Consider the following 17,519-nt stretch of genomic DNA (forward strand, 5'->3'; position numbering starts at 1 on the left):
CGAATGCGGGATGAGCGATGATCCTATTCCTATCCTGTCTTAGCGTGGCCTATGGCTCAAGATCGCCAGTTCCTGCCCCTACAGATCATAAATGGGGTTTTCTGATAATTTGCAACTTGCAGCCGTATGTATTAAATCTCTTCAATATGCCCATGGCCCTGGCGCTCTCCATAGATTTTCCTGGTTTCCTCAGGCTAACTGGATGGTAAATTTGATGCTATAAATATTGTGCAACGTGCTGCGGGGGGTGAGTGATTCTTCACATGCAGCTCAAATACTTACTCCACCCAAAGCTCCACGGGTGCCTAGGAGCGGGCCGCCTATGTACCACGTTTTCGTTGTATACGTCTGTATTGCCGAAAGTAAAGCCGCGCTAATGTCGCATGTGCAGGCGGCTCATACGGTATTTACAGTATTTACGGTATTTCTGATCTCACTGTATCTTACTCTGTCCACATCGTATGAAGCCTGAAATTCGTGCTCCTAGAAAGCTCATTACTCATTTCTTACAATACAAGACAGGTCAATTGTTGGCCCGGTTGGCTATATTCCTGCCAGGGACGAATTTGATAACACGAGCCCACTCGCACGTGCGCTGCTGCAATATGCTCCTTCGTTGGAGGGGGCTCAGCACTTGAGGAAAAGAGTACCATAACAACTTAGCTCAAAAAACAAACATAACATTGGATTTTTATGAGGTACCAAACTGCATAGCGTATCTGAAGATCCAGGGACTGTATTTGAAATAAAACTACGCAATAATTAGGATTATGACGAGATTAAGCTTCAATTACAATTTCCTTCCACGTGCTGGATATGTAGCTAGTGCTTATAATAACCCTCTCCAGTTCAATGCTTTCTTTGGGTAGGCGTGGTGGTAGAGGGCAATTAATGGGTGAAATAAGTGTCATTATTGACCCCAGGCGCCCCTATTGGCGTGGGCACTACCTGCTGCGCACATGCATCAGGAGATGTATATAAGTTGACATCTGGAGGTATCAGTGTCGGACATAAGGAACATTGAAATAGGAACTTGAAGGCTTTCCAAATCAAACATCCAATCTGTATTGGCTGTAGAAATCGAAAATAATCTCGGTCGCATTAAACACGTAGTGTCCCATAGGACACTTTTCCTTCCCTAGCGTCTCGTAATCATCATTGGGTCTTGTGCTAGGCCAACAGTGACCATTGTTTCCCTCGCGATAGAACTGGATAATATCCTTCTTTCCATCGCAATCCCAACCAGCATGCTTGACTAATGGTTGCTCGTGTACAGTCTTATTGCTGGCCCACTTCGAATCTTCAGGGCATCCATTGCGCTCCGCCCAGTCTTGCAAGACATCAATCATGGGCGTGATGTCGTCTTCCTCGTCTCCATTAATCGGTGCAGTCTGATCAACAGTTCCATGGAAGAAGATAAAGGGATACCCCTCGGCACGCATAGCAGGCTGACAACCTTGCAAGCCCGGCACGCTTCCCGTGCCATGCCAGGCACCGCTGACAACGGAGAACGCAGCAAAGCGACTGCCGACCGTGGCATTGCAGGCGATGACAGCAGCGAATTCTCCGCCATTCGACTTGCCATTGGCGTAGACGCGACCCGTATCAATGCATAGGTTCTCTTCCAGGTGAGTTAGAAGATCGTTGGTGAAATCAAGGTCATTCGGATAGGTGATGTTGGCGTTGGAGTTGGATAGCCAGACATCGTCCTGGGTTTCAGGGTAGATGGCGATGCCGTCTGGGTTGAATTCTGGGTTCGAAAATTGGGATAATTGCTCCTGCTCTTCGCCGCTTCTAGACGCCCCGGAAAAGGAGAAATATACTGCAGTCTTTGTGTCGTTTTGGTAGGTCTTGGGGATATGAATTCGGTATTCGCGATCGCTGTCGGGAAGCGAAAGGGTCTTGCTTGAACCGGGGCTGGGGAATGCATCGGGGATATTCTTCCCACAACCGGAGATAGCCGAGCTTGTGCCCAGTAGAGCCGCGAAAGATAAAAATGGTGAGACGCGCATATTGTTTTCTGTGCGTTTGATTTTACCGATGACTCAAATTGAATGGAGGACGGTAGCAGGGATTGAATTTATAGTCATTCAACCCCTGTCCATCCATGGTCCTTTGGGCAAGGCCCGATCGTCAGGAGATGGGCTCTGCAGTCTATCCATGGATTTTCTTGATCTCGTTGTACTTTGGCGACCCAAACTGACTATCTTCTCGTCACGGCTGAGGCGTAAGTTGTCGATCAAGGCTCTTGGCGGTAAATCTCCCCCGGTTGGTCTAGGATTAACGGCTAATTCGTGATGATCAGTGGGGCCTAGGTGGACCTGGTTCCAGACTCCTTTATCTTCCCTATAACCGGTTAAGTGTTACAAACCCCAGATATAAGCCTGACGCGTCAAATTTGGCTGATCATCAATGAGGTGATTGTGTACGTCACTGATTGAATCGTAGATATGATGATCCGTTTGCTCATAAGCAGCTCTTCAGAGCTTGTTCGCTAGTACATAGATGGATTGATCGGCTAGAATTCAGGAGTACCCCAAGGGGCAAACCCTGGTCCACTAATATACATAATCCTCTTAGAGAACATTCATCTGAGTAGCAGCGGGAGGGATTCTGACTCCCTCCAGTCGAGCGTGTTGGCATTTGTCCGAAGCAATTCACAGAATCAGAATAGTTCCGGGAATATCGATTGATAGCCATTCGAATCGACAGGCAAACTTACAGTGTAGTGTTTTCTGATAAAATAAAGAGTCAGCACTAGAATGAGTTTTTCTCTCTCCTAATACTATGTACTCAGGTACCGATCGGCGGGCCATATTCCGAGCAATCGAAGAATGTGAGTGCAACAACCGTGGATATGCATTCCGTAGACCCACACAATCCGCCACGACCCACGAGGGCCTCAACCGGACGAAATTCCATGAACCTGTATTTTCGGAGTGCATGCTGCTGGAGTGGTGAGTCGCCTTGTCACGTTGTCACTGAATTTCATGATGCGCTGAGATGTGAGTTCGGCAGTGAGTAAACCTAATTTTGCCGGCGAACATATACTGAAGCCATTGATACTGCTGATCTCTCACGATCGGATTCTACAATTTACCACCCAAAGTCGATTATCGCAACGAACAAAAAAGCCTTCAGAACCTCGGAGATGGCGCCCGACTACATTGGTACGGCGCCGCACCTGGCTACCCACGGGAACTCTTACGTGGTGCCGCGGTATAAGTACCCAGCTTATAGACATCTAGACAGAGCCGAGATGCCTTACGATATAATCTAGTGAAACTAATTGGCTTTGCTTCTTCAAATGTTAGTAAACTGGTCGTTACTAAGTAACCCCTTTTCCATTTTCAAAAGCACTCTCATACTCTTATGCCCCTATTGCTATTATATTTAATGGCTTGATTAATCTTATATATTTTTTAAGTGGAAACGCAGCGCTGGCAGCCTGAGTGGTACAGACGGGTCGAGATGCAGAAAGGAAGCACGCTGGTAGCTGGCCTACTCTACGGTCGCATTGGCATGAGGATGGGGGGACAGGCACTGTAGAGCTCTTAGAAGGAGACTTGAACAGCAGACATGCTGTGTGTACGTATTGTGCTGATCCAAGGGGGTTGACTATCTTTCAATTACTTGAAGCTAGACTAGAAAGAGTTAGTTAGTTGGTAACTAGTGAAGAGGGGAGCGGGTCTGCGAGCCCGCTAGCCACTGCAAACCAGAGGTTTGTTACTGGGAGCAGTAGAATACAAGAAAGAAGGAACTAGGGGTGGCTTGTGGAAGGAAAGATGGTCTCAGACTCTGAGTTGTCTATCCCTGCGACGCGCTTATATTCTTGCTTAGTCAGGTGCACATCCACCGCTCTTCCCCACTACACTAGTTAATTAGAACTTGGCTTAACTAACATTGAAAGGTAACTAAAGCTCAATGTCATTTGTAATTTGTGTGTAGCAACTGATAGCCAATCGGGGGTTCAGCGTCGGAGATTGTGGGCCTAATGCGGGGTAGCTATCTCCTATTCTGAATGGGCTTAGTGAGATCGGGAAACTTCAAATTTCCCCATGATCAATATACAACGCTAGAGCCCCTCTCCTGTTCATTTTCTTCTTCTCTACTTGATATGACTTTGATTTGATGACTGCAGTCAACTGTTTCCACCTTCCCCTTGTTTGAACCCCGATCCGTGGATTGGATTGGGCGTTGGGGCTTCTCACATGCGGTGAAAATCGACGCGAACCGCAATCAATCTCGGTCCTTGCACATCCTAAGCTGTTCTCCCTTGCGATGCATAATCAGCAGCAGTCAGCCGATCGCCTTCAAGGTGCTGCAGCTGTAGCCTGTGCTTCATGTCGCCGAATGAAGGTTTGTCTATCATTCCACCACTCTCCTTTGCGCTTAATCAAGACATGGACGATCAGATCACTGACTGGTTGATGTGAATGAAAACTACAGATGAGATGCATCGGCGCTGCCAACCCACCATGCACCCGCTGCTCCAGGAACAACCGCGAGTGCGTAGTACGGCTTCCAAATCGACAGAAGAATCGCTCGTTTGGGCGCTCCAAAGCCAGCACTGTTCAGAATAGCGCCGACCCCCCTTCACCCAACTCTCTCGCCGAGCATAGACCATCTCCTGCGGTCAATCTCACTGATTCGATGGCCGAAGGACAGGGAGTGCCTCCCAGACCAGCCTGGGAACATCCAAAATCACAACGCGACCAGACGATCCTTCTCTCAATATTTTCCTCCCCACCGATTTCCATTGCTAGTACAAAAGTCCCAGAGAATAATAGACCCTCTGGCGGCGTTACTGCCTTGCAACATCCATCAGACTCTGATGCGATTCTGGATTCCGTCCTATTGGACCTTGTTCAATTGTAAGTTTTGATCCATCCATGCGTAGCCATTTCATTCTTGACCTAAAAATACAAGTCAGCTAATAGCAAATTCTGCATATCAGCTTCATTCAAAGATTAATATGCTATACTCCGGTCCTTTCGCTGGAACCACTTAACAATCTTGGGGATTTAATAGCCAACCAGCAGCCTGTTGCATATGCCATGGCATTCGTCGCTTCCTCTCTCAGCCCAGGCTACAGTTCAACACGCCTCGCACTTTTCCCTCACATGTTGAAAATGCTGGAACAGGCCAACGATGTCAGTCACAACACCCAGGAAGAAAACTGGACTTTATTGCAGGGGCTGGCTGTCCTCTACTCATATCCTAGAGTTTCCGCAGTATCAGTGCAGGGCCCGGAGAGGAAGCTAAGTCTGTGGGCCGTGAAGTCCGCAGTGGAGACATGTGCCATGCAGTTGTCATTGCACCACTCCGTTGAAGATCTTCAGGTGTATCTACAGTCTCCCGGGCCTGAAATATTGGCATCCCTTCCATACCGCCGCTCGTTCTACTGGATTTGGCTCTTCGTGAAATCTCGTCACCACTCTGTCATTACTAGAACGCCTCCGACAATACGTAATGACTCGACTATCTCCGCGATACTGGAAATTATGCCCCATTTTGATTCCCAACCAGGAGTAAGGAGGGTTCTGGCAGAGGCTGCCTTACATCATCAGTGGGACAAGGCCGCTCGTCCAGACACTGACTTGGCCGAGTGGTGGTGCGTACCTCGCTGCACCAAGGATATCGGAGCATTGTCAGAGCTACTTGATAATGCGGATAACTTATTGCAAGAATGGGGCGCTATCTGGCTCCAGCCTTATGATTTAAGTGTGCCCAGCTCACATGGTTCTAGTCTCGAGGACCCGTTGGTTTTCGCTAACAGCATCACTGCATTCATGGGCGTTCTGACACGCTTCAGTATTGTTTCCTTTGCCGCACCCATTGTCTCGCATCAGCTGATGGCAAAGACTGGTCTTGCCACTTTCCCACCATCGACCGCACATTCGCCCGAGCTTTCCGCTTTTCTGAACTGTGTGTTAAAGTCCGCAGATGCGGCTAGCAAATGCTGTGACGCTATTATTGAACTCAAACCCGCATCCAGGGATGCCTTGCGATATATGCCCGACTACGGCTTTACAATGATCGCTTTATGCTGTCTCCATCTAGTATATGCATATAACATGTGTCCAGATAATTCAACCTTGAGAAGCCACCTTTCAAAGGTGGAGCAAGTAGCTGAACTCATGATCGACTTGAGCTTCGGATGCAATATATGTCCAAAGGTCTATGGAGAAAACATTCTATCGAAACTAAGGGCCGCAACTCGGAGCTCGGTTCAATCAACCGACAATGTTGATCAATCTCATAGCATGGCCACCTCTCCTATAGGCCCTACCGTGGGCCTCCCAGGCCCTCATGCTTGGTCACAGGTGGGATCTGTGGCTGGCTTTGATTACCCTATGGACTCCTTATTCCGTGTCAGTTCATCAAATGCTGATTGGCCACCAACCGAGCTCAGCTCTGACATCTTATTACAATCGAACTCTGGACTCGTTGATCTCTTCAATACGTATCCGGAATCTGTACTATATTCAAATACAAGCTCGCTATGATAATCTGGTTTCCATGATCATAGAATGACAACTTTACTCCTCCATCCAGTTTCTCCCAGCCAGTGAACTCTCAACTTTCTATCTTTTTCATCTCCAATTCCGGCGATGCCTAGCTGTAGAGTTTCCCCTGGGACAGTATCCACGCCATTATCCTCCCAGTCAACCTGGCCTTCGCCCTCAAAATCAAGGTAAATCCCTTTCATGGGAACCGATGCAGTTATCTCAATGACGAACTTCGATTCCTGTTGGACAAGCTGCGTCTTGATATTCTCTTCCTGGTCAGAGAAAGGGACTTCCTTTAAGGGCTCGTGGAAGTTGACATAACGCGTTATTCTGGATGTTTCCAAGTCTGAACTCATGTGAATTGAAAAGGCCAATTCATTCCACTCGAACTGCTTCTTATCTCCTAGCCTGTGTCGAAATTCAATCTTTCCCAGCTCCGTGCTTCGGTTCGAGTCCAGCTTTGTCGCTGACAAAGCTTTCTGGGCCCAGACCTTTTGGCCAGTTTTGACATGCCAGGCCTGGATCTCATAGGTTATGGACACTGTCTGCATGGTCATGTTGCAGGCCCACGTCTCCAGAATTAGTGAGTCTCCATCGGACACACGAGCAATGCCGGCAGTGATAGGCTGGTTTTCTCGCTTGACAGTCCAGTATGCCAATTTGGGGCGTAACTCATAGTCAGCAATGGACCAAGATGTCACCGGCCAGCAGTCATTTAGCTGCCAAACCAAGGCACCGGCGCAGTACTCCCGACCAGGGCCTTGCCAGAGACGTCTCCAGCCTCGGAACGCGGTTGATAGCCCCTCAGCTTGGATAAGCTGCGAGCAGTACATGTAGCCTCGGAGAGACTGGTCATCGAATGGAATGTTATCAGTACCGTATTTTGCAATGTTTTCCGCTCCCGCTTTGCCTTTATTGTGCGCTAGCATGTACTCATTCGTCGTACAGTCCAGCCTGTCATCCAGACAGAAGCGCTGATCAGCCGGAAAATACTGCTTAACCGTCTTCCAATGTGGAACAGACTGTAACCCGAATTCAGTAACCATACGACCGCCGAGCTTTGGATAATCTTGGTATGGAAACTTGTCGAGATGCCAAACGTGCCACTGGTGGATGTCACCAACTGTCGCATCGTTGCAGAATGATCCTCCAAAGGGAGAGCCCGGCCAGTAGGGGATGTCCGGTATCAACTCTTTGCAAACCTCAGGCAGCCGAACCTCATAGAAAAGACGGGCTGGAAATCCAGACTTCCTGATCTTTTCAGGGTCCATTTCCGCAGGGTCATATTCGCCCTTGCCTGCGTGTATTTGGGCCAGATGCGCAATTGCGTAATCCTCATTGTTTCCGCACCAGACGGCAATTGAAGGATGATGTCGCAGGCGTGACACATTTTGACGAACCTCGGCAATGACGCTCTCTTCGAATGAGGAATAGGCCGGGTATATGCCGCATGCGAACATGAAATCGTGCCAGACCAGGACACCCAGTTCATCACATGCGTCGAAAAAAGCATTATGCTCGTAAATTCCGCCACCCCAAATGCGTATCATCACTTGGTTGGTGTCTTTGGCCAATTGTATCCAGGAGCGGTATTTTTCTGGTGTCGCTCGTGACGCAAAGGAGTCCATCGGGATCCAGCACGACCCTGCGGCGAAAATAGGCACATCGTTGACCCGGAAGAAAAAGCTAGTGCCCTCCTTGCCCTGCAATGGCTGCTGGACTAGCTCGATCTTGCGAATACCGAATCTTTTCTGAAGAAAATCCAGCTCAAGCTCATCCTCGCGGTTGACTACGTTGACCAACGTAGCCTTTACAGTATAGAGGTTCTGATCGCCAAGTGTCCATGGCCACCAGAGCTTCGGGTTTTGTATCTGTATGGCCGTTGTAGTCTGTTGACTTTTAAGGGTAATGACGCGCGATTCAACTCTCGTGCCGCCTATCTCAAGGTCTATTCTTGCAAAATCTGCTTTTCCTTCGAATTCAACCGATACAGAGCAAACTGCTTGCTGGTGACCAGGGGCGAGATGGGTTCGAACCGAGAGATCTTTGACGCGTGTCTCGTATGTTTCGAGATAGATTGGCTTCCAGGGTCCACAGTCTGTCAATACTGGGCCCCAATCCCATCCCTATATATTATCAGTCATTTGGCTGAGAACTAGAAACACTTTTCATGGTTCAGCTACTTACAAAATGGTACTGAGCCTTTCTGACTGCTAGTCGACTGTTTCCAAAATGGAAACTAAACCAGCTACACTCAGGATGCTTTGCCATTTCCTGCGCTGCTTTCTTCTCGACATTATGGAAGGTAATCTGTAGGGTATGCATTGCATCCGCTGTGGTCTGTTTGGAACGAACATGTTCTGTGATGTCGACACGATGACTGAGAAACATGTTATCGGTCTCCAGGATCGTCTTGCCGTCCAGCGTCACGGTCGTGTACGTATCCAGGCCCTCAAATACCAGGACGAAATTCCGGCTGCCATTGTTTTGCGCCAGTAAGGGAATAGGAAATTTCTTCTCGTAGACCCAACTCTTGCTAGCAACCGATTGTACTAGCTCTTCGTTCTTAGCTTGGAATGGATCCGGAATGGTGTGGTTGGCGATCAGATCTAGATGCACTGACGTGGGCAATGGCTGGGCATTTTGCCAATCGTGCACAGAAACATCGTTTTCCACCCTATACTTCCATCCCTCGCTTAGTGATAGCGTTTCCTTGGCTGTGGTCATCGTGCGACGCGACTGGGTTGAATTGCGTGTGGTGTATGCCGAGCGGACACGGTCGTAATGAAAGATAATGGAAGTGAAACTGCCTTCTATGAAGGCAAATAATTAGCCGCGGTATTCCAGGGCACCCCTTCATCCTTTTAACTTACTGCTAAGTTGTGGCTTACGTGAGTAAATTTTACGGGACTTTTGCTCACGGTTGAGCAATTTCCGCCGATCGGGTTAGACGTCAGTAAGAGGCGAAATCCGCAGCTCTCCAGTAACTCCGTGACAGGAACTGGGTATTCCCCCGAGACATAGTACTCAGACATGTACCTCGTGTTCCACAACCGGCTAACGTCGCCCGAGGCCCCCGATATGGCTGCACATGTGAGGCCCGGAGCCCGGGGTCAGATACGATCATACGCATACCGGCCGCCGGGTGCTCCACTCCACGCGAACCAAAAAATCAATCGGTGAGATCGTGGGGTATCAACAATTCTTCATTCCTGAGTCCACACTTTGAAAGCAACTTGCGGGGTAAAATCTGGGGTTTTGAACTTGACTGATTTTGCCCCTTTATATAAAATGAACCTTTCGTATCGCATTTCCATCTGACTTATCCTGGCAGTGATGCATATTACTTCATAATTTGTGATCAGCTTCGCTCAATCATTCATTGCCTACACCGGAATTCGACCAACTAAGATCCAGCACTTGAGAACAGCCCCCCGTTTGTGATCAGGATGACCAAGTCTGAGGTCGGTCAGTTGGAGGAGTCTCCGACTGTTGAGAGATGCGAAAACGTATCCGACGCAAAGATGTCTATCCATAACCCAGGTGTGGATGATGCTCTTCAAATGGCTATCGATGGCCAGGAAGAAATGTGGACTGCAGAGGAAGAACGTAAACTTCTCTGGAAAATTGACCTGATAATGACTCCCCTGGTATGTCAGCCCAATCTTTCGACTCTTCAGTATGGACGCTAATAACCCAATGTGGTTAGTTATTCCTTGGAACAATTGTAGGCTACGCAGATAGCCAGGCTTATGGATTCGCGGCCCTCTTTGGCCTCGTCAAAGACCTCAACTTGTTCACTGAAACTGTTGTCAATGGAGAGGTTGTTATGGACACGACCAAATATCAACTCACAGCCGGTATAGTGTCTCTCGGTGCAGCAGTGGTTAGTACATGCAACCGATTTTTCACAAACAAATTATAGTTTCTAACCACAGATTTCATTGACTTCTAGGGACCATACTTGATTCTCCTTCCTGCCCAGCTGCTCCCAGTCGGTATTGTCTATGGCGCAACTCTTTTTTACATCGGCCTTCTAGCCATATTGACCATTATATGTCATAATTTTTCACAAATCATGGCCCTGAGGTATCTTCAAAAAATCAATAGAATTTCTCGACTACATTCACACTGCACCGAGTACTGACGTGTATAATAGGTTCTTTTATGGCTTTAGTCAAGTCATTCAGCCCCTGGGTATCATTATAGCAGTCATGTGGTGAGTAGTTTATGACTATCTCGATCGATAAAATTCTCATAAGTGAATTTAGGTGGAAAACAAAAGAGCAGCCTCTTCGGATAGGCCTCATGATCGCCGGTAATGCCGTGGGATCGCTCATTGGAAACGGAGTTGACTTTGGAGCAATGAAACTGGGCGGGGTCTATACTGATAGTCGGTGGAAGTGGATTTACGTTATCTTAGGAACCTGTGCACTATTTGCTGGCATGGTTGTGATGGCTTCGATGCCTGCAACTCCTATGAAGGCATGGTTTCTTACGGATCGCGAAAAGCGCATTGCTGTACGCCGTCTCATGGGTAACAATACCGGCATTCATACCAGAAGATTCAAGATTCGCCAGGCATTATCCGCGTTCGTGGATCCTCAACTTTATGCTCTGTCGATATTTTCATTCACCTTCGCATTTTCCAACGTGGCAGTTTCCAGGTTTGTTTTTCTGTTACACTAAGCTTCTAATGAAACGCTGATCTTTTATGTTTGGTAGCTTTGGCGGTTTCCTTGTGTCCTCTTTTGGATATTCCCAGATTCAAGCCTTGGTCCTCTTCATGCCTGCATCTGCTATTGCAGTCGTGTGCATTCTACTCGCTGCGTATGTGATCCCTCAATTCAAACATGGAATCCTGCCTCATTCATTGACTTGTACAGAATTATCGGCAACCGCTTCCCACACCACCGGATCATTGTCGCAATCGCTTTCATGTTGCCCGCCATGATTGGAAACATCCTGTTATGGAAGTCTCACAGAGAAAATAAATCTGCCCTTCTTGCAGGACTCTATATGGTATGCCGTCGCTTAATCATCCAACCAGGCTATTCTTTTGCCCGGTCTTGGAAAATAAGTGATCTAATATGAAGTCCCAGTCTACAACTTTCTACGGCTCTCTCGTCCAGCACTATTCTCTGCTAGCAGCAAACGTCGGAGGACACTCTAAGAAGACTGCTGTCCTGGGCACCATAACTATGATGGTAGCCCTTGGGGGATTCAGTGGACCTTGGGCATACAAAGGAAATCAAGCTGCTCAAGGTTACCCCGATGGCCAAATTGCAACTCTGAGCTTATTCTGTGCCTCGATCCTGGCTTACACGTGTCTTTGGTAAGTTTAGCACATACTTTGTGTTTGTCAGATTGTCTGCATGGCGTATGATATGCCTACTCGCTCAATGAACAAGCCGTTTATACCTTTGGAATCAATCCATGAACTTACATTTTACTAACTCATCGGCTATAGGTTCTATTACAATTACTCCAACAAGAAAAAGGAAAGTTTGTTACGTGCGCAACCTGAGCTGGCGGATGATCCTATGGCTGCATTCATGGATATGACTGACCAGGAAAACCCTGCATTCCAGTATAGTCTCTAGTAGATAGTAAAATATTTGTTGGTCTACATGCATAAGGTTTTGAGATATTCTTCTTGTCTGACTGGTTCAAACTGCCGAGGTGTACTAGTGGACATGATTTCTGTAATTTGAACAGTTCAATGTTAGGTGTATTCAAGTCTCCAGATGTCAGATGCGTATTCAAGCAAATGTTTCTTTGAAGTTTGGGCTGTTCATTCAATATTTTGAATATCAGAAACCATTCAGAATATTCACACTTCCGAGCACTATTATTCATTGGAACATGCTACTAGTGACTATTCCATATGGTGCCGGTGTAAGTTTAAGATCTCTAGCAATGCGATCGTATCATTGATTTTTAATGTTATACTGTAACCTCCATCGGAATTGGGGGTAACCCATGCTGAAAAATCCTCCATTTATATAGGCAGAATTAACATTGAAAGTCAAACATCGGCATCAATGATGAATCTATTTCAACATTGAAGATCTCCATCATGATAATGAAGATAGTACTAGTCGAGGAAAAGTCATACATCTGGAAAATGAAATCATTTCGTTCCACGCCACATACATAAAGTGTTTGAACTCATCTACGCGGTCGAGTGGTCTACACACTACGACCAGGTGGCGTATTGACTTGGACCGGCTTTCAGCGTGCACGGTCCACCACCGGCGGCCGGTTACCTAAGCCCCGGGCACCGACATGCGCACGGGCCGCCGGCCTAACCTGGAATTAACAAAATACGATCTAGTGTCCGAATGCCATCTCGGTTCAAGATGCCGGACCGAACATGCATAAGCACGGGTATGAAATTTTGGCTTGCCTCACTCGATAGCTTCTGGATATAGAAACGGTGGTACCCCCCAGATAGGTTCGCCTGAGACAATGTTTACTTTCACTTTTTCCTGAATTACTTTCACTTTTTCAAAATGGCAGTCTTCAAATCCACACCTATAACCACCGGCTGGGAGTTCAAACAAGTTGGAGCTGTCGGTGTGCCGGAATGGACGGGTGGTTTCCTCTCAGTCGCTCAGTTCCCCACGAACGTGCACCTGGACTTGATGAAACACAACAAGATACCGGACCCTTACATTGGATTGAACGAGCATGATGTCCAGTGGGTCGGAGAGCAAAAGTGGCTGTACAGAACCCAGTTCAGTCATGATGGCCCAGATTCTTCCGTTGAAAAAGGTAAAAAATATGTTCTCCGGTTCGAGGGTTTGGATACGTTCGCCACCGTCTCATTGAACGGGCATTCTATTCTGGAATCAGATAATATGCACCGCACCTATCGCATTGACATCGCCAATACCATCCAGGAGGGTACAAACACTCTTGAAATCCTTTTCGATGTTCCGCTAGTCAGGGGGCGAGAACTATTAGAAAAATTTGGCCACCACACGGTCCAGTTCAACGGATCCACGGAGAAAAGTCGCGTCTTTGTCAGGAAAGCGCAGTACCACTACGGCTGGAATTGGGGTATTTCTTTTCACCTCCAGTCCATTTTCAAGTGCCCATACTAAGTTAAACTATTCGCATTTACAGGACCCGAGCTCACAACCTGCGGCCCTTGGCGCCCGATCATCTTGGAGGAGTATTCGGCAAAGGTTTCAGACCTATCGTGTCGTATAACCGTTGATACAGACCAAGAATCTGCCTTGATCAAGGTTGTCGCTGAGACTGAGGATTGCAATGCCGATGACATTATCAAACTGACAATCACCGATCCAACTGGCAAAGCGACGGGCGACTCTGTCATGCTGCCTGTACGCGAAAACCTGGCAAACTTCACTGTCGATATCCAGGACGCGCAATTTTGGTGGCCAATTGGCTATGGGCAGCAGCCTTTGTATATCTTATCCGCCGAACTACTCCGGAACGTACGAAATTTCTTTACCATAACCCATATATAGGTCTGATATGATGCTGACGAATGTGTGAACAGGGGATTTGCATTCACTCGATCACGAAAAGAATCGGACTTCGAGAAGCTAAGCTCGTGATACAACCGCTAAAGGATGCACCCGGAACTTCCTTTTTTGTTCAGGTGAACGGCGTGCCAATCTACAGCAACGGATCAAATTGGTGTCCAGCAGACCACTTTGTGCCCAGAGTGAGCCCTGAGCGCTACCGTACGCAGCTGAACCTACTGGCCGAGGGTAATCAAAACACTGTGCGGTATGTCAATCCTCAAATTTGTTAATATTCCACGGATCATACACTGACTACTCTGGTTACACAGCGTCTGGGCAGGCGGTATATTCGAGGAGGATATTTTCTATGACATTTGTGACGAGCTCGGCCTCCTGGTTTGGCAGGACTTTCTGTTCGCTTGCGCGGCGTACCCGGCGCATGAGAGCTTCATTCAAAATATCACAGCTGAGGTGGAAGACAATGTCTCTCGTCTGCGTCACCACCCTTCCATTGTTGTTTGGAACGGCAACAACGAAGATTACCTTTTCGCCGAGCTCTTCAAGACAAACTACGACATCACAGATAAGAACCCGGAGAACTGGTTGAAGTCGACATTCCCAGCCCGATATATATACGAAATTACTCTACCTGCTCTTTGCAAGAGGTTGATTCCCGATTCTAGCTACCATCCGGGCTCCCCATGGGGCGGTGATTCCTTCAATAATCCCCTTGTTGGAGACACGCACAGATGGGAAGGTAAGCAGGCTCAATGATTGTGCCGTCTCTCCCTCCTTCGAAGCTTCCAATGAGCATCCAGGCATTCTTCGATACGCCTAAAAGCTTTGCACCTGATAATAACCATGGCTTTTTTTTCACAGTTTGGCATTATCTTCTTCCCTGGCAGAAGTATCCGCAACTGAAGAGTCGCTTCATTTCAGAGTTCGGTATGGCGTCGCTCCCGCATATCAAAACCATCGATTCCTATCTTGTCGAATCACCGGCCTCTGAGAGGCATCCACATTCACGTACGGTTGACGAACATAACAAAGAGCACCAACATGAGAGAAAGATTGCAACATATCTGGTCGAAAACTTCAAGTACACCTATGACCTGGAGGACTATATCTATGTTACACAGCTCAATCAAGCCGAAGCTATGACCTGCGCTCTGCGGTCATGGCGAAGAGAATGGCAGGGTAAGGGCAAAGAGTACTGCGGTGGAGCCCTCATATGGCAGGTATATATTTCTTTCCTGTTCAAACTAATCCCTTCCTTGAAAACCTTGAGTCCAAGCTGATCCAAATTATGTACCAATAGTTCAACAGCACTTGGCAAGTGACATCGAAAGCGCTCATTGATTACTACAATCGCCCGAAAATGGCATATTTCACGGTCAAGCGCGATATGGCGCCCATAACCATCGGCATGGCGCGAACAGAGACCAAGGCCCCCGGGATGAAGCACACACGAGCTTTTATAAATTCGGAGGTAAAGCTCGAGGGCTGGGTGACAAATATGAAACTCAGCAAAATGAGGCTCCTGCTGTCACTGCAGGTGTTCGCCCTTTCGACAGGAAAGGTACTCTTCTCGAAGGAAGAAACCTGTGAACTGGCACCCAACTCAAGCTCAGACTTGTTTGAGTTTGCACTCTCTGACATAGAGACCAAGAATAAAGGCGAGCCCCTCATCGTTTCAGCGCGACTTTTGGATCCATCTGACAATACGGTCATCGCTCGTTGCACCAATTGGCCGCAGCCTTATCGCTATCTTCATATGCCTCAAGCCCTGCTGCGGATTCGAGCGGAGAACGGAAAGGTCTATGTGAAAACAGAAGACGTTCCGGTCAAGGGCTTGCTGCTGTATGTTGATGATGTGGACTCAGTTAAGTTTGATGATAACTGCATTGATCTTGTTCCTGGCGACGAGCAGGTCATTGCGTTGACGGGATTGGACAACCAAAAACTGCGTTTTAGATATTACGGAATGGAGAGGGATTAGATGACAAATGCTTGAATTAAATATTCTAGCTAAATATACTGAGTCTGCTTTTTTGACTGATCGAAACCTAGCTAAGCAGCGCAAGGCTGCCCAAGTAGGACGCTAAGTGTGTTGTCCGCCGGGTTTGCAGCCACAATATCGAGATAGCTGTTTTTGGTCAAGTCACCCGCTACCACGCCAATTGGACTATCTCCGACATTGAGTATGATTTGCGTCTGGAAGAAACTGTTTCCATTCCCGAGTAGCAGGCTTAGGGTATTGCTTGCATGATTCGAAGCCACAATATCGAGATTGCCATCGCCGTTGAAGTCTCCCACTGTAACAATAAGTGGCTCACTCCCAGTCGCGAATGGAATCTGTGCCTGGAACGTCCCATCTCCATTTCCAAGAAAAACGCTCACGGTGTTGCTTTGATAATTCGCAACGACAAGATCGAGTTTTCCGTCTTTATTAATGTCGCCGACCGCAATACCCGCCGGCAAGGATTCTGTAGCAAATACGATCTGCGCCTTGAATGTCCCATCTCCATTTCCGATCAAAATTCCCACCGTGTTGCTGAGTTCATTTGTTACGGCGATATCGAGAACGCCATCTCCATTGAAGTCACCCAGTACAACACCCATCGGACCGGGCCCTGTGACATAGTCTATCTGCGCGTTGAAGTTTCCATTTCCCATTCCAAGCAATACCCCAACTGTATTAGAGCCGTAATTGGCAACGACGAGATCCACAAAGCCATTGCCGTTCAAATCACCGACTGCCACCCCTTGAGGCTCAGTGCCAACGGCAATGGGAGTCTGTGCCTGGAAGGTTCCATCTCCATTCCCGAGCAAAACACTTACTGTATTGCTCCCAAAATTTGTAGTGACGGCATCCAGATGGGTGTCTCCGTTGAAGTTCCCCACTGCCACAGCAAAGGGGCTTGAACCCACGGCATAGGTCTTCTGCCCCTGGAACGTTCCATCTCCGTTACCAAGGAAGACACCCATGTTATTGCTGGCCAAATTCACAGTCGCGATATCAAGATTGCCATCTCCATTAAAATCGCCTAGTGTAACACCTTCAGGCTCAGACCCAGCTGTAAGGGTAACCTTTGTCTGGAAGCTTGCACACGGTGTACAGGCGCCTGATGTGCATGTTGACCCAGTAGAGCACTAAACCACCGTGAGTATATGTTTCTTCGGTCTTGGAATTTAAATTCTCTTCCAAACTCACCATATTACCGCACTTGCCGCAGTTATTGGGGTCCGAACTAAAAGTTGGACATCCGCCGTTACAAGGAGCCAGTCCAGAGTTCGTGCATATACAGGCACCTGATGAACAGGTTGAACCACCCGGGCACTATGCGACTGTGAGTAATTATCGCCTTACCCTTGATAAGAGTGAAATCTTCCCAGCTTACAACAACACCGCATTTTCCACAGTTATTCGGGTCTGAAGTAAAAGTTGGACATCCGCCGTTACAAGGAGCCAGTCCAGAATTCGCGCATACACAGGCACCTGATTTGC

At 47.7% G+C, this 17,519-nt stretch overlaps 6 protein-coding genes across 6 annotated transcripts; 3 read left to right on the forward strand and 3 right to left on the reverse strand.

Moving 5' to 3' along the window:
• Positions 1 to 1,049: 1,049 nt before the first annotated feature.
• Positions 1,050 to 2,012, reverse strand: N7466_010062 (CE1 family esterase; the record flags this gene model as incomplete). The annotated part of the gene is made up of 1 exon (XM_057169451.1): positions 1,050 to 2,012. One exon carries the CDS (start codon positions 2,010 to 2,012, stop codon positions 1,050 to 1,052), a length of 963 nt encoding a protein of 320 aa, XP_057016842.1.
• A 3,111-nt stretch (positions 2,013 to 5,123) lies between these two features.
• Positions 5,124 to 6,509, forward strand: N7466_010063 (uncharacterized protein; the record flags this gene model as incomplete). The annotated part of the gene is made up of 1 exon (XM_057169452.1): positions 5,124 to 6,509. The coding sequence occupies one exon, from the start codon at positions 5,124 to 5,126 to the stop codon at positions 6,507 to 6,509; it is 1,386 nt and encodes a 461-aa protein (XP_057016843.1).
• Positions 6,510 to 6,526: 17 nt separating this feature from the next.
• On the reverse strand, positions 6,527 to 9,239 carry N7466_010064 (glycoside hydrolase family 2 protein; the record flags this gene model as incomplete). The annotated part of the gene is made up of 2 exons (XM_057169453.1): positions 6,527 to 8,638; positions 8,700 to 9,239. The coding sequence occupies 2 exons, from the start codon at positions 9,237 to 9,239 to the stop codon at positions 6,527 to 6,529; spliced, it is 2,652 nt and encodes an 883-aa protein (XP_057016844.1).
• Positions 9,240 to 9,961: 722 nt separating this feature from the next.
• N7466_010065 (major facilitator superfamily domain-containing protein) lies at positions 9,962 to 12,115 on the forward strand (the record flags this gene model as incomplete). The annotated part of the gene is made up of 9 exons (XM_057169454.1): positions 9,962 to 10,162; positions 10,222 to 10,398; positions 10,468 to 10,601; positions 10,672 to 10,731; positions 10,784 to 11,179; positions 11,238 to 11,342; positions 11,399 to 11,534; positions 11,615 to 11,847; positions 11,983 to 12,115. The coding sequence occupies 9 exons, from the start codon at positions 9,962 to 9,964 to the stop codon at positions 12,113 to 12,115; spliced, it is 1,575 nt and encodes a 524-aa protein (XP_057016845.1).
• Positions 12,116 to 13,027: 912 nt separating this feature from the next.
• N7466_010066 (beta-mannosidase) lies at positions 13,028 to 16,010 on the forward strand (the record flags this gene model as incomplete). The annotated part of the gene is made up of 6 exons (XM_057169455.1): positions 13,028 to 13,577; positions 13,644 to 13,978; positions 14,044 to 14,276; positions 14,341 to 14,768; positions 14,891 to 15,249; positions 15,330 to 16,010. 6 exons carry the CDS (start codon positions 13,028 to 13,030, stop codon positions 16,008 to 16,010), a joined length of 2,586 nt encoding a protein of 861 aa, XP_057016846.1.
• Positions 16,011 to 16,081: 71 nt separating this feature from the next.
• Positions 16,082 to 17,147, reverse strand: N7466_010067 (FG-GAP repeat domain-containing protein; the record flags this gene model as incomplete). Its single annotated transcript, XM_057169456.1, is given in 2 exon segments — positions 16,082 to 17,088; positions 17,102 to 17,147. 2 exon segments carry the CDS (start codon positions 17,145 to 17,147, stop codon positions 16,082 to 16,084), a joined length of 1,053 nt encoding a protein of 350 aa, XP_057016847.1.
• Between the last annotated feature and the right edge of the window lie 372 nt (positions 17,148 to 17,519).

This window comes from Penicillium verhagenii (genome assembly GCF_028828195.1).
Source record: "Penicillium verhagenii strain IBT 33310 chromosome Unknown utg000010l_segment0_segment0, whole genome shotgun sequence".
In the NCBI taxonomy this organism is placed as follows: domain Eukaryota; kingdom Fungi; phylum Ascomycota; class Eurotiomycetes; order Eurotiales; family Aspergillaceae; genus Penicillium; species Penicillium verhagenii.